Source organism: Bos mutus, chromosome 16 (assembly GCF_027580195.1).
Source record: "Bos mutus isolate GX-2022 chromosome 16, NWIPB_WYAK_1.1, whole genome shotgun sequence".
Lineage (NCBI taxonomy): Eukaryota > Metazoa > Chordata > Mammalia > Artiodactyla > Bovidae > Bos > Bos mutus.
In genome coordinates this window covers 59,285,808-59,300,444 of record NC_091632.1, presented here as the reverse complement: position 1 = coordinate 59,300,444, position 14,637 = coordinate 59,285,808, and the positions used below count along the sequence as shown (strand labels likewise).

At 47.8% G+C, this 14,637-nt stretch overlaps 1 protein-coding gene across 2 annotated transcripts in view; it reads right to left on the bottom strand.

Moving 5' to 3' along the window:
• The window catches only part of SUSD4 (sushi domain containing 4), a 133,686-nt gene extending 121,605 nt beyond the window's left edge, over nucleotides 1–12,081 (bottom strand). The window contains exons 1-2 of one of the 2 annotated variants that reach the window (XM_070385458.1): nucleotides 11,913–12,081; nucleotides 11,117–11,299 (exon numbers count right to left, since the gene is read on the bottom strand). In XM_070385458.1, the coding sequence (XP_070241559.1) occupies nucleotides 11,117–11,264 (148 nt within the window). In that variant the 5' untranslated portion in view covers nucleotides 11,265–11,299; nucleotides 11,913–12,081. The remainder of the gene's footprint in view (nucleotides 1–11,116; nucleotides 11,300–11,912) is intronic. The other variant, XM_070385459.1, reaches the window with a different exon arrangement.
• Between the last annotated feature and the right edge of the window lie 2,556 nt (nucleotides 12,082–14,637).

Genomic DNA, 14,637 nt, shown 5'->3' with positions numbered 1-14,637 from the left:
GCAAGATAGTTCCAGAAAAATATCTACTTCTGCTTTACTGACTACATCAAAGCTTTTGACTGTGTGGATCACAACAAACTGTGGAAAATTCTTCAAGAGATGGGAATGCCAGACCACCTTACCTGCCTCCTGTGAAATCTATATGCAGGTCAAGAAGCAACAGTTAGAACCGGACATGGAACAACGGACTGGTTCTAAAATGGTAAAGGAGTATGTCAAGGCTGTATAGTGTCACCCTGCTTATTTAATTTATATGCAGAGTACCTCATGAGAAATGCTGGGCTGGATGCAGCACAAGCTGGAATCAAGATTGCTGGGAGAAACATCAATAACCTCAGATATGCAGATGACACCATGCTTAAGGCAGAAAGCGAAGAAGAACTAAACAGCCTCTTAATGAAAGTGAAAGAGGACAGTGAAAAGCTGGCTTAAAACTCAACATTCAAAAAAACTAAGATCCTGGCATCTGGTCCCATCACTTCGTGGCAGATAGATAGGAAAACAATGGAAACAGAGACAGACTTTATTTTCTTGGGCTCCAAAATCACTGCAGATGGTTACTGCAGCCGTGAAATTAAAAGACACTTGCTCCTTGGAAGAAAAGCTATGACCAACCTAGACAGGATATAAAAAAGCAGAGACATTCCTTTGCCAACAAAGGTCCGTCTAGTCAAAGCTATGGTTTTTCCAGTAGTCATGTATGGATGTGAGAGTTGGACCATAAAGAAAGCTGAGAGCCAAAGAATGGATGCTTTTGAACTGTGGTATTGGAGAAGACTCTTGAGAGTCCCTTGGGCTGTAAGGAGATCCAACCAGTCAATCCTAAAGGAAATCAGTCTTGAATATTCACTGGAAGGACAGATGCTAAAGCTGAAACTCCAATACTTTGGCCACCTGATTCGAAGAACTGACTCATTGAAAAAGACCCTGATGCTGGGAAAGATTGAAGGCAGGAGGAGAAGATAAGATGGCTAGATGGCATCACCGACTCAATGGACATAGTTTGAGCAATTTCCAGCAGTTGGGGATGGACAGGGAAGCCTGGCATGCCACAGTCCATGAGGTCACAAAGAGTCAAATACAACTGAGCAACTGCACTGAACTGAACTAGGTTACCACCTACATCATATAAATGAAAAGACAGGTTTAAAGGCTAGATTTCCCAGGTGGCACCAGTGGTAAAGAACCCGCCTGCCAATACAGGAGACATAAGATGCGAGTTCAATCCTGGGTCAGGAAGATCCCCTGGAGGTGACATGGCAACCCACTCCAGTATCCTTGCCTGGAGAATCCCACGGACAGAGGAGTCTGGAAGGCTACAGTCCATATAGGGTGGTAAAAAATTGAACATGACTGAAGCGACTTAGCATGTGGAATGGCAAAGAGGAAAGTCTTGACCAACAGGCCTGACTGCTTATTGGTTTTTGTCTATTTGTAGGATGATTCGATGCACATGAGTTTGGGTGGACTCCAGGAGTTGGTGATGGACAGGGAGGCCTGGCGTGCTGCGATTCATGGGGTCACAAAGAGTCGGACACGACTGAGCGACTGATCTGATCTGATCTGACGAGATCAAACTCCTAGAGAATGTTTCTTCAAATTAAAAAAGAAAAAAAGAGGACAGAAAAAATAAAAATCTCGTCCTCTCACTGTGTTAAGAAAATTAAAGGTGGTGACACGTGTAAAGACACCATGCAAACCGTAACATTCTAAACATGTATCAGCTAAAGTTATTATCAGTGCTTAACCACATGACATGGAAAAGGACCCCTCTAAAGAATGTCTCACTGGGAATGATAAACAGGAGGGGAAGATGAAAGTCTGAAAGCCACCAGTAGAAGGCCCCCGAAACCAGCCATTTGTTTTTACACCCTTTGCTCCTCCAGGCAGGTAAGACTCGGAGCATGTCTCATTCATTCTCACCGCCTTCCTCAGACAGCCACAGCGACAGGAATGGAGATAAAACACATCCTGATGGGTTCATGGGTGTCTAACCTCTTCCTTTTCTCCATCTGGAGTCAAGGTTTTGGCACCGTGGCCCTCACTTTGTCCTGAGTTGGGAGATTCTGTTGTTGTTGATTTGCTTGTATATTTCCTGCTTTTGAGTCACAACACAAAAAGAGTGCCCCTAGAAATGCAAATCAAAATCATACCTATTGGAATGGCTATTGTTAAAAAAGATAACAAATAATAAGAGTGGTTAAAGATGGAGAGAAAAGGGAACCCTTGCACACTGGTGGTGGGAAGGTAACCTGATGGGTGCAGTCACTGTGAGAAACAGCATTGAGGTTCCTCAAAAAATTAAAAACAGAACTATCACATGATCCAGGTATTCCACTCCTGGGCATATATCCAGAGAAAATGAAAACACTAATTTGAAAAGATATATGCACCCTCATGTCCATAGCAGCATTATTTACAATAGCCAAGATATGAAAGCAACCATAATGTCCATCAGCAGATGAATGGATAAAGAAGATATGGTGTACAGTCAAACGGCGATCATCAAAAAGTCTACAAACAATAAATGCTAGAGAGGGTGTGGAAAAAAGGGAACCCTCTTGCATTGCTGGTGGGAATGTAAATTGATATAGCTACTACAGAAGACGGTGTGGAGATTCCTTAAAAAGCTAGGAATAAAACCACCATATGACCCAGCAATCCCACTGCTAAGAATGTACCCTGAGGAAACTCAAACTGAAAAAGACACATGTACCCCAATGTTCATTGGAGCACTATTTACTGGAATATGGCTAGCTGGAACATGAAAGCAACCTAAATGTCCATCAACAGATGAATGGATAAAGAAGTTGTGGTACATATATACAATGGAATACTGCTGCTGCTGCTGCTGCTATGTCGCTTCAGTCGTGTCCGACTCTGTGCGACCCCGTAGACGGCAGCCCACCAGGCTCCCCCGTCCCTGGGCTTCTCCAGGCAAGAACACTGGAGTGGGTTGCCATTTCCTTCTCTGATGCATGAAAGTGGAAAGTGAAAGTGAAGTCGCGACCCCATGGACCGCAGCCCACCAGGCTCCTCCGTCCATGGGATTTTCCAGGCAAGAGTACTGGAGTGGGGTGCCACTGCCTTCTCCGAATGGAATACTACATAGCCATAAAAAGGAGTGCAGTTGAGTCAGTTCTAATGAGGTAGATGAACCTAGAGCCTATTATACAGAGTGAAGTAGGTCAGAAAGAGAAATATAAATATTGAATACTGACACATATATGTGAATCTAGAAAGATGGTACTGATGAATTTATTTTCAGGGCAGCAGTGGAGAAAAAGACATAGAGAACAGACCTATGGACACAGGGGAGGGGAGAAGAGAGAGGGTGAGAGGTATGGAGAGAGTAACATGGAAACTAACATTATCATATGTAAAGTAGATAGCCAATGGGAATTTGCTGTGTGACTCAGGGAACTCAAACAGGGGTTCTGTGACAATCTAGAAGGGGGAGGTGGGCAGGGAGATGGCAGGGGACATGGGTGTACCTATGGCTGATTTTTGTTGATATGTGACAGAAAACCACAAAATACTGTAAAGCAATTATCCTTTAATTAAAAAAAAAATTTTTAAAGAAGCTATGGTTTATACACCGTACAGTACATATAATGGACTATTAGTCATGAAAAAGAATGAAATGTTGCCATTTGCAACAACACAGGTAAACCTTGGGACACTGTGCTTGGTGATGTAAGTCAGAGAGAAACAAATCTCTACATTTTCATTTATATGTGGAATTTAAAAAATAAATGAGCATAATAAAACAGAAACAGACACATATACAGAGAAAAAAACTAGAGGTTACCAGTGTGGGGAAAGACACAACAGGGGAAGGGGATTAAGAGGAACAAACTGCTAAGTATCAAATAAATAAGATACAAGGATGTGAAGCACAGCACAGGGAATACAGCCAATATTTTATAATAACCTTAAATGAAGTATAAGCTAAAGAACTATGAAATCACTGTTACATAACTGAAACTAATGTAACACTGTAAATCAACTATACTTCAATAAAAAAAAAGAGTTCTATCAAAGTGGATGGGCCAAAGTTCCAAAATATTCAATAACTGTGGCTTAAAGGGAAATATTTGGGTTGAAACATAAAAAGCAAAACACGCATTTAGCGATTAGCATTTCCATGCCCATGGAGAAAGCTTACCACCTAAAGGATAATCTGGGTCACCATGCCTCACTTTCTAACAGGGTGACCCTGAGAAATAACAGTTCCTACTGCATAGAGCTGTCATGAGGATTAAATGAGTTAACACACGTAATGTGGAAAACAGCATTCGTACAGAGTAAGCACTGTCCAAAGGTTTGCCATTACTACTACTATAACAATTAACAAATTTAATCAGTCACTCAGATGCTGGCCACTTTAAAAACTGTCCCATCTTTTTCCAATCTTTCCTGGTTAGCAACAGTTAAACAGTTTGTTCTTATGAAAATAGACCCATAAGTTGACAAATTGAGGTATCTGATACATGAGAATATACATCTGATGCTTCTGTCCTCAGTGTTATATTTGGTTTTGGTGAAACGTGACTGTGTTTATAAACAAGTTAGAAAAACCTATTTTCTGCCCCTTTCTCTCCCTCAATTCAGAGGCAATGATCCCAACTGACCTCTTTAGACATACGGCTGCTATGTGTGGTTCTTCAATTATCAAACACCAAATGAGCTTACAAAATAAGACAAGGATCAAAGAAGAAGTCTGGAAAAATCACCTTCTTCATCAGTATCAATAAGTAACACTAAATTTTAAACTGAATTAAAAATCTATGTGAAGGGCCTCCCTGGTGGCTCAGTGGTAAAGAACCCATCTGTCAATGCAGAAGACACAGGTCTGATCGCTGTCCCTGGTCCGGGAGGATCCCACATGCTGGGGTGCAGCTAACCCCATGCGCCACAACTCCTGAAGCCCAAGTGCCCTAGAGCCCCTGCTGCACAAGAAGAGAAGCTCCCGCAGTGAGAAGCCTGTGCACCGCAACTAGAGGAAACCCGGGTTCGCTGCAACGAGAGAAAAGACCTCACAGCAGCAAAGACCCAGCACAGCCAAAAACTAAATAAATAAAATTATATATATATATATATATATATATATATATATAAACATATATATGCAAAAGAAAGTCTCAGAAATCATACATATATAAAAGAAAGTCTCAGAAATAAGCCCATTTAAAAAAGAAAGTATGTGAAAAAATAGTTTAATGCAAGCTTCTGCCTTCAAATTTTCGAGAAGAAACCAGCCCTTACTTGTCCGTTTCCTAGGGAGCAAGGACTACGTTCCCTTATCTGCTCATCCCCCAGGCATGCAAGACACTCACAAAAGATGAATGGATAGAGGGGAAAAACAGAGTTGGTTTCACCCAGAGTACAGAACCCATCAAATTCTTATAATCACAGAATTAAAGAATGTGAGTGATATGGAAGGAACTGAGCGAAGGAGAAGTTACACCAGTTGCCCAAAGCCACGGAGCTATTTAACAGCCGAGACCGGACTCAATCTGTCACCTCTATAAAGAACGCAGAGGTCTTGAGGTATATAGAGCTTCCCAGCTAAGGGCAAATCTCTGTGGCCTTTTGGAAGCTTTTGAAATATGCTTCTGACACCAGGAAAAGAATCATGTGGGTGCTTTCCTTCACATATCTAATCAATATTTCCTGGAGAGCGATCTTCACCTACATTCTTTGTTACTCTCAGGAATTAAAGAACCACTGATTCACTCTCCAGCTCGCCACTTCAGGCCTCTGAGATGAGAGATTTGCTACTGGCGGAATGAAATCCTTCTCTCGTGTCTCCCAGAGCTTTCAGATTTCACTTCAGGGATAAATCAAAAGCATTCCCATGCTGCTTATATTAGAGTGGCCTTTTGTTAAAGAAACATGCTTTATAGTTTGAGGCGTTGGGACTTTTGTTTACAGACCGAATTAAGTACAGGGTGAAATTGTGGCTTTTAGACATAACATCGCAGGAAAAGTTTATGCTCCACAGTGTAAGAAATCTTTCTCAAACTCCAAAGGACTAGCACCTCCAAATCAGTGAGCCAGGCAGACAGCGTTTGTTCCTGTCTCCTGGCACACAGCTCAATGCTACAGCCACGTGGCCCAAACAAGACCTCAAGGAGCTTAAGCCAATGATACTAGTGACACAACTCTGATGAGCAGGCAGGGCAGCCCCTCAGGGAGTGCCCTGGGTCAGAGACTCAGAGGCAGAGAAAAGAACAGCACAGCTCAGATGATATTATGTTCCCACTCTAAACCCTTAGTAGCCCCCACTGCCTGCTGTGCGACACTCAGAATCCTCACTTGGGCTTCCAAGGACACTTATGATAGGCTTCCAATCTATTCGCCCTCTTTACCTGCTGGTTTCCTCTTTACCTGCTGGTTTCGATTCCTGGGTCGGGACGAACCCCTGGAGAATGGAACAGCTACCCACTCCAGTATTCTTGCCTGGAGAATTCCATGGACAGAGGAGCCTGGCAGGCTACAGTCCAAGGGGTCACAAAGACTCAGACATGACTGAACAACTGACACGTGCCCTTTTCATACCATGTTCCAAAAGATCTAGACTGTTCTCTCTCCCTGAACGGTCCAAACACGTCACCAACTCCTTGCTGCTGCTGCTAAGTTGCTTCAGTTGTGTCCGACTCTGTGAGACCCCATCGACGGCAGCCCACCAGGCTCCCCCGTCCCTGGGATTCTCCAGGCAAGAACACTGGAGTGGGTTGCCATTAGCTTCTCCAATGCATGAAAGTGAAAAGTGAAAGTAAAGTCGCTCAGTCGTGTCTGACTCTTCGCAACTCCATGGACTGCAGCCTTCCAGGCTCCTCCGTCCATGGGATTTTCCAGGCAAGAGTACTGGAGTGGGGTGCCATTGCCTTCTCCGCACCAACTCCTTAGCCCTGCACAAAATGCCTCTTTTGAGATGCTCTAACCATTCCCTCCCTCAGATCCTATCCTCAGTGCCATCTTTCACCTGGAAACTTTCCTGAGTTCTCTACCAACCTCCTAGACCACCTCCAAATGGAAGTGGCCTGAACTGCCATGACACTCCTGCACTTTTGTAACTGTCCATGGTAATTATTTTCTAAATTGTGCAGCAGTAATTTGGAATCGTTTTTCTTGCTGTCCATCAGCCTTACTGAGCACCTTCTGTGTATGAGATGCCATGCTGGGTGCCCGGGACATGAAAATTAAGATAGAGTCAAAGTGCTTGCCTTCAGTGGGCTTACAGTCTTGTGAATGAAACAACACCATAGCAAAGGGTTACACTCAGCTCAGGGGAGAAATGAAATGTGAAAGAGATAATGGCATTTGAAGTTGGGTCTTAAAGAGAAATGTGCTCATTGGGCAAAAAATAGAGAGGAAGGAATGGTTCTTCAAGGTAAAAAGAACATTATATACAGCGGTGCTTGGCACAGGGTGGGGACAAGTGCTCAGTGTTTCCTGAATGAATAAAACAAGTGGGGAAGATTATAGATTGGTCAGTCCCCCTCCTCACTACTGTCTGTGTTTACTGAGTGCATTCATGACCCTCATCCATCACAGCAACTCCAGAAATTAGGTAGCATCATCCTCATTTTATGGATGAGGAAACTGAGGCTTCTAAGCCCCAAAGCTGCAAAGCTATCAAGCAGCAGAACTTGGCCACTGTTCCTAATAATATGTTGCTGTTGTTTAGTTGTTCAGTCATGTCTGACTCTTTTGCAACCCTATGGACTGTAGCCCACCAGGCTCCTCAGACCTTGGGATTGCCCAGGCAGGAATACTGGAGTGGGTTGCCATTTTCTTCTCCAGGGGATCTTTCTGATCTAGGGATTGAACCTGTGTGTCCTGCACTGGCAGATGGATTCTTTACCACTGAGCCACCAGGGAAGCCCTCTTGATAATACAAGGATGTGCTAATGAGTTTGCCTTCAAGAACCTAAATACAAAGCAAACTCTTAGCTCTCTTCCTCTAAGCCAGGGTGGGCCACTCCAGCCAGTGATCAAATACCCAAATGGCATCTCTGGGAACACACACTGAGAAAGAAGCTGCCAAAGAAGCCATGCTCCATGCAGACTCCGGGCACAGCGAGGTCCTGTGTCTCACCATGAACCTGGTATTAGTGTTCTCAGTACATGATGTTAGTGATCCCAAATGCAGGCACTTTTTCCTTAATATACAAATGAAAGCCTGGAAAGAGCCATCCAAAGGTCCCCTCAGGCCAATTCAGGCTCATTAAAGCTCTTCTAGGGCTCCAAGAATTGAATTGACCCTCCAGCTTTCTAGGACAAAGCATTTCATTTTCCATGGAGTTCTTTCCCTCCCTTCTTTCTTCATATGATCATTTTCTCAATTTCTCCCGTTCCAGTTCAGGCTTTTTCTTGTCACTCTTGTATAGGGCACAAGCTTTTTTTTTTTTTTTTTGCCTAGCTGAGACTATTATATCTTGCTATTGTCATGTTCCTTTTCCATTGAAAGCAATCAAAAATGAAAATCCACATTTCAGAACAGTGTCTATTAAACAGGCACCTTTTTTATGGTTGGGGGAAAAAAAAAAAAAAACAGCACTGAGTTTTAGCACAGAGTTTCAGCTCTGTGTACCACTGAAAGATCAGACACCTGGGTGAGACTTTCCCACTTTTACAGGTCATTTGTATTTGGGTATTGGACAGAGGTGGCAGAAAATCCAGTTATCTTAATCCAACTTATCTTAATGAATACTTTAGCTTAAAGCATTGCCAGAGTGTGGGCTTCCCTTGTGGCTCAGCTGGTAAAGAATCCACCTGCAATGTGGGAGAGCTGGGTTCAATCCCTGGGTTGGGAAGATCCCCTGGAGAAGGGAAAGACTACCCACTCCAGTATTCCGGCCTAGAGAATTCCATGGATCAAAGTGTAGTCCTGGGACCAGTAGTAACTGCATCACATGCGAGCTTATTGGAAATGGAGATTCTCAGGCCCACCCCAGTGATTTGTATGCACATGAGAATTTTAGAAGCACTGGTCTGGAATTAAGATGAACCTGATTTAATAAAACCCTCCTGGACCCTCCACATGGATTTCTTTCCTAAGAAACAAATCTCTGTATAGTGAACTCCTCAAAACATCATCCACCACCTTTCTCCACCCAAATTGTTTATTCATGGAAGAATTTTGAAATGATAAATCATCTTCCAGAAATCACACTCTCAGCCTGAGGGGAGTTCCAAATGACACAAAGCTGATGGTCAGCCTTTCTGCAGCGTGTGAGAACCAAGAAGGGAGAGGTGACAGGCGACCCTCCTCCCACCTTCTTTGAGGCCCTGGATCTTTTTGCGGACATCTTCACCTCTCAGAAGAGAGGAGTGAAAGACGTGTTGTACAGTCACATGGGTGACTAATGTGGGAGACTGGGGAGGCTGTGCTGTGTCCGGAATCTGAGATCCTTGAGGGCGGATGCTCTGTAAACACAAACGGCAGAACCAAGGGCCAGCCTTCAAATCTAGGCTGTGCTTGGACTTACACTTCCAATAACAACAGTCAACAGACAGGTAGATGAACCCTCGTTAACCTGTCGTCTAGATCGGAGAAAGGGATGGAGAAAATGGAGAATCAGATGCCCCTGGTTTAAGGAAACGACAAGGCTGTGCTGCCCACCTGGTCCTACTCACCCTCCAAGTGGAGCGAAAGCCCACGGCAGGAGAGGCTGTCACCAGAGCCCAGGCAGGCCATACTGGTGCTGGCCTAGCATCCCTGTTGACTTTGTCCTCTATGAAGAGGACACCTGCCTCAGAGACATTTCTATTTAAAAAAAAAAAAAAAGACCACCAAAAAAGTTACCTCTTGTTGGAAAACCCAAACATGACCAGCTCCTCATACAGCATCTTCTCACTAATTCCCATAGACAGGCACATCACAAGAAGCTCCTTTAGACTCCGGGCATCTTTCAGACCTCTAAGTGCAGCACCTGAGTTATCGATTACTCCATATTAAAGCCCAACTTGGTACTCCCCTCCCCAACTTCTGCTAATTTTTCACTCCTTATTTCCATCTTCACCTTTGAATTCTCTCAAACAGCAGTATTTTAAAACACTAAAATAGTTTACTTACATCATGCAATACCTGCTTTTCCAGCAATTATGATTTATTTATTAACATTTGTCAGCTCCAGACACACGATTCTGCCCTTTTAACATGCCCACATCAGCAAGCTCTCAGAGAATCTGGAACGAACAGCAATGAGCAGTGGAGGCAGAAAGATTCTAAGGCTCTGAAATTCAGACAGGAAAGGCATCGGTCTTCCTCTACCACAGCCAAAAGAGAGCCTTGTCCCCCAGAGCCGAGTATGTTAGAGATTAACCACCTATGCGGACTGAGGCTCTGAATCTGATTTCAGCTAACTTCCACTTCACAGAAAAGCACTCGGCTTTACTTCCCCTGTAAACCGGGCTGAATGAGCCAAGCAATCCTCCAGAAACACATCTGAAGGAAGACCTCCGCGTCCCCTCCCCACCCCCAGCGCGCACGGGCATGCCCGAACACTCCACCTCCCAAGGCGAGAGAAAGTTAACTTTCAAATAAACCTGTCCTGCAGCCAGTCTGGCCACGTTTCCAGACCCGTCACATTCACAAAGGTGGTTCTTGCAACTCTCGCCTAAATCCAGAAGCCGAAACCTGACCTCTGTCTCCTGAGGGCACAAAAGTCCACAAAGTTTACTCCTTTACCACAAACGCACCACTTTCTCTTTCTCTTTCTCTCTCTCTCTCTCTCTCTCTCTCTCTCTCTCTCTCTCTCTCTCTCTCTCTCAGTTTCTCTTTGGCCAAAGTGAAAATAATGGGCCAGGCTTATTGTCTTTCCTTCGGAGAAGCCAGGCTGGGTGGCTAGTGGGAAGCTCCAGACAGAATGTGGGTGTGTGAATCTGTGCAGGCTCCACAGAGGAATTTTCTGGGAACTCCAGGGGTTTTGAATGAAGAAGGGTAGTCTCGGGCTGGGACACGGGGGCTCCTCAGGTTTTCAGGTACCCCAGAAGTCTGGGGGGTTGGGGGGAGGCAGGGACTGGAGGGGCCAGGGCTGTCCTGCCAGCCAGGCTCCCCTACCCTGCCATCCCAGGCCCTCCCGGCCACCGCGGGGTCACTCACCGCCCGTGAGCTGTGCAGGGCCGAAGCACAGCGCCAGCTGAAACCACAGGATCACGGCCAAGAGTCTCTGGGGGGACTGAGGCTGCTGCTGCTGCTGCTGCTGCTCTAAAAATCCATCTCCATTGCTCGGGTTCATTCCATGATACATCTTTCATCCACAGAGGGCATCCGGCTTGCAAGAGTCTGCAACCAGGAGCGAACACGACAATACCCCAGGCTGCCGGGGCTCGGGGGCCACGCTCCCCCCGCCCCCTCTCCGCCCTGGGACCCGGAGCCTGGGTTTCCCCGGCTCCATCCCCGTTCCTCCCCCGCGCGGGCCCCCGCCCCCTTTCCCACGGCGAGATTTCCTCCACACACACACCCAGCGCGGGGTACACTGAGTAACAGCCGCCACGGGATGCTGCGCGTGCAGCAGGGATGGAGGAGGGGAGGGAGGGCAGGGGTTAGCGCACATCGGCTCAGCTCCGGTCCCCGGGATTCAGCAGCTGTAGCCGCGACGGGAAAGTCTAAAGCCTTTCAGCCTCTCGAGGCTGAAAAAACACTTTTCCCTGGGCCTATACATATCACTCTTAGGGATCTCACGATGTGGCCACCGGATCCCCCCAGCTACTTCTCTGGTTTTCCCCAGGATCCGGATGGGTCCTATTGCCCAGTCCCCAGTGAGATTTCTCTGCGCTGTCAGAAAAAAAAAAAAAAAATCCTTCCTCGGGGAGCGGAACCAGGCACCAACTCCCCCTCCACGGCCTGCGCGCGCCTCCCCGGGATGGGAAGCCCCTTCCAGGGCTCTCGATCTTACCTGTGGGTCTCATGCATGCAGCTTCCTTCCCTCCTCCGCCTCCTCCCCCCGCCAGTCTAACCCGCATCTGTGCGCGACCTCTGCTGCCGCCGCTGCGCGAGCGAGCGAGACGGAAGCCTCGGCGGCGGCGGCGGCGGCGGCGCCGGGCTCCAGCTCCCCCCGCCCGCGCTCTCCCTCCCTTGGCTCCCGGAGCGGACGGGTGCGGGGGTTGGGGGCGGGGGGGAGGGGGGGGCGGGAGGATGGCAGCCCGGCCGCGCGCCCCCGAGGAGGCGCCCGCGCGCCCGCTACCTGAGCTCGCGAGCGCGCGGCGGCGGCGGCGCGGAAAGAGGGAGGTGGCGGGGGCGGGGCGGAGGCGCGCAGCCGGGACACGCACGCGGGCACGCGCCTCGCAGACCCAGCCGGCGCCGCGGCTGGGGAAGGGGCCTCGAGAGCGCGGGGAGGGGAAAGGGGCCCGCCGTCGCCGCTGCCGCGACCAATGGGAAGCCCGCGCGCCTGCACCTGTCGGGACGCCAGGCGCCTGGCGAACGGTTCCCACACGCCTAAGGCCGGGTCGCCCCTTCGCTGGCGCAGGACCACAGCGGTCCCCGCCTGGGTTGCGCGCGAGCCCGGGTGGCCGCCGCGGCCTCCGCGCGTCCTCCCGTGCCCCCAGAGCGCCGCACGGCGCGGGAGAGCTCCCCGCTTTAGGCTACTGCCGGGGTGGTGGCTCCGATCCGTGGGACAAGAGTGAGCAGCCCGGCCGGTCCCCACCCCAGGACCCTGACCACTGACCCGGTTCACGTGGGCAGGGAGGGGAGGTGGCCGGTTGCCAAAGTCTCTTCTTTTCCAGCGTTTAGCTCTCCCTACCTCTCCCGCCACCACCCCCAACCCCGTCCCACCAAGGCTCTGCGTGTCCGCTTGGAGCCCGGTTGACACTCTTCTCTCTCTTTGGTTCCCTTGTTATTTGCCCTTTTGCGAGCCGCAGGCTTTGCGCACGAGGACTCTTAGCCTGTCTTGGAGATTCGCTGGCCCCTCGGAACCTCCGCCGGGCGCGCTGAAGATTGAGTACGGAGGAGTGGGGGGAGATGGGAGACTTCGGGGGCCGTGGGTCGGAACCCAAGGGGGTCGAGGATGTTTGCCCTCCCAGCCCGCGGTGGGGAGAGTTCGCCTCGTCTGTGCTGTCTCGATGCGGGTTTCGGTGTCCGAGCCCACCCCTCAGCTGGGGGCGACTCACTCCCCACTGGTTCTGACCGCTCGCTGTCCCTGCGTGAGACTGGTCTTTCTCAGCCTGCCTGGCTCCAAGGCCAACGTTCCAGCCACGGTAGTTAAGGGATGTGAGCTAATGAGATGGTGCCGGAAGGCAGCACTTTAGTACCAGCGGCACCCCATTATTCTGTAGCAATTTGTGGATAGGAAAACCATGTTTCGGATCAATCAGATCAGATCAGTCGCTCAGTCGTGTCCGACTCTTTGCGACCCCATGAATCGCAGCACGCCAGGCCTCCCTGTCCATCACCAACTCCCGGAGTTCACTCAGACTCACGTCCATCGAGTCAGTGATGCCATCCAGCCATCTCATCCTCTGTCGTCCCCTTCTATACCTCCACCAAATTTCATCCTTTGCTTCTATCGGCTTTCCCCAAATCCCACATACTGTTGATAGTTGGGAAATTACAGCTTTCACTCTGTCGACTCTTACTGGGAGTCATTTTAACAAATTCTTTCAGGATAGATTAACTTTTAGTAGTAGATAAATCAAAGTTTGGTGTGTGTTGTTGTGTGTGGTTGTTTTTTTTTTTTTTTTTTTTTTGTAAAACTGAGATAGCCACTTTGCACAGAATAAGATTTTCACGAGCACAAGTTGGTTTCTGCTAAAGCTTGTGCTTTGGGGCTCCAGAATCTTAGTTGTGTACCCAATGCTTCCAAGGTCCTATGGCTGACCTCTAGAGTCTGAATATTTGTTTTTCTCAGTAAATTTTTTAAAGCTTTCTAATAAGCCATCAAATCAACAAAGCTCAAACACATTCATTGACCAAGGGCATGTCTTTACAATCATAAGAGATATGTCCAAGCACTATTGAGATCTGTTCTCCAGCTGGTAAGTACAATCGTTTTGTACACAGAAAATCAGGATTGAAAGAAACATCCAAGTGTATCTGGTACAATCACAGGACCTATGCTTGAGTCCTCTCCCTGACATTTCTACTAAGTGGTCCCCTAGCCTCATGGAATGCTTGAGGAAACCTGTTATATTTGCCAACAGCTCTCTTAGAAAATCCCTGTTTGTATTGAACTGAAACCAACCTGCCTGACACTTTTACACACTGGTTCTAGCTCTCCCACCTGGTTCCACACGGCAAAATGGAGCTCCTCTTCCTTAAGACAGTGCTTTATCCATTTGGAGATGGCTTTATGTCCCCTTGAATCTTCCCTTCTCTAGGATTAAACTTAGCTACTTTGCAAAGTATTACCAATTCCTGGAGAAAGTAAACTAGAGCCCAACCCGCACATCCCTCCTTTATGGGCTCTCACACTTAGAGTCCCTATCCACCAGCCATAATCACTCCAGGGCCAGGTACCAGCCCCTATGGCTCAAAGCATACTGAAATTATTAAAACTAGCCTGTTATAAACTTGTTTACCCACTCACCTGTTCCTTCTCTTGAAAACCACACATTCCCCACTGTTCCCCTCACTTCCTCTGCCTCCTGATTGGCCCTGGTGCTTCCCCAAGTGGCCCTCTTTCTAGG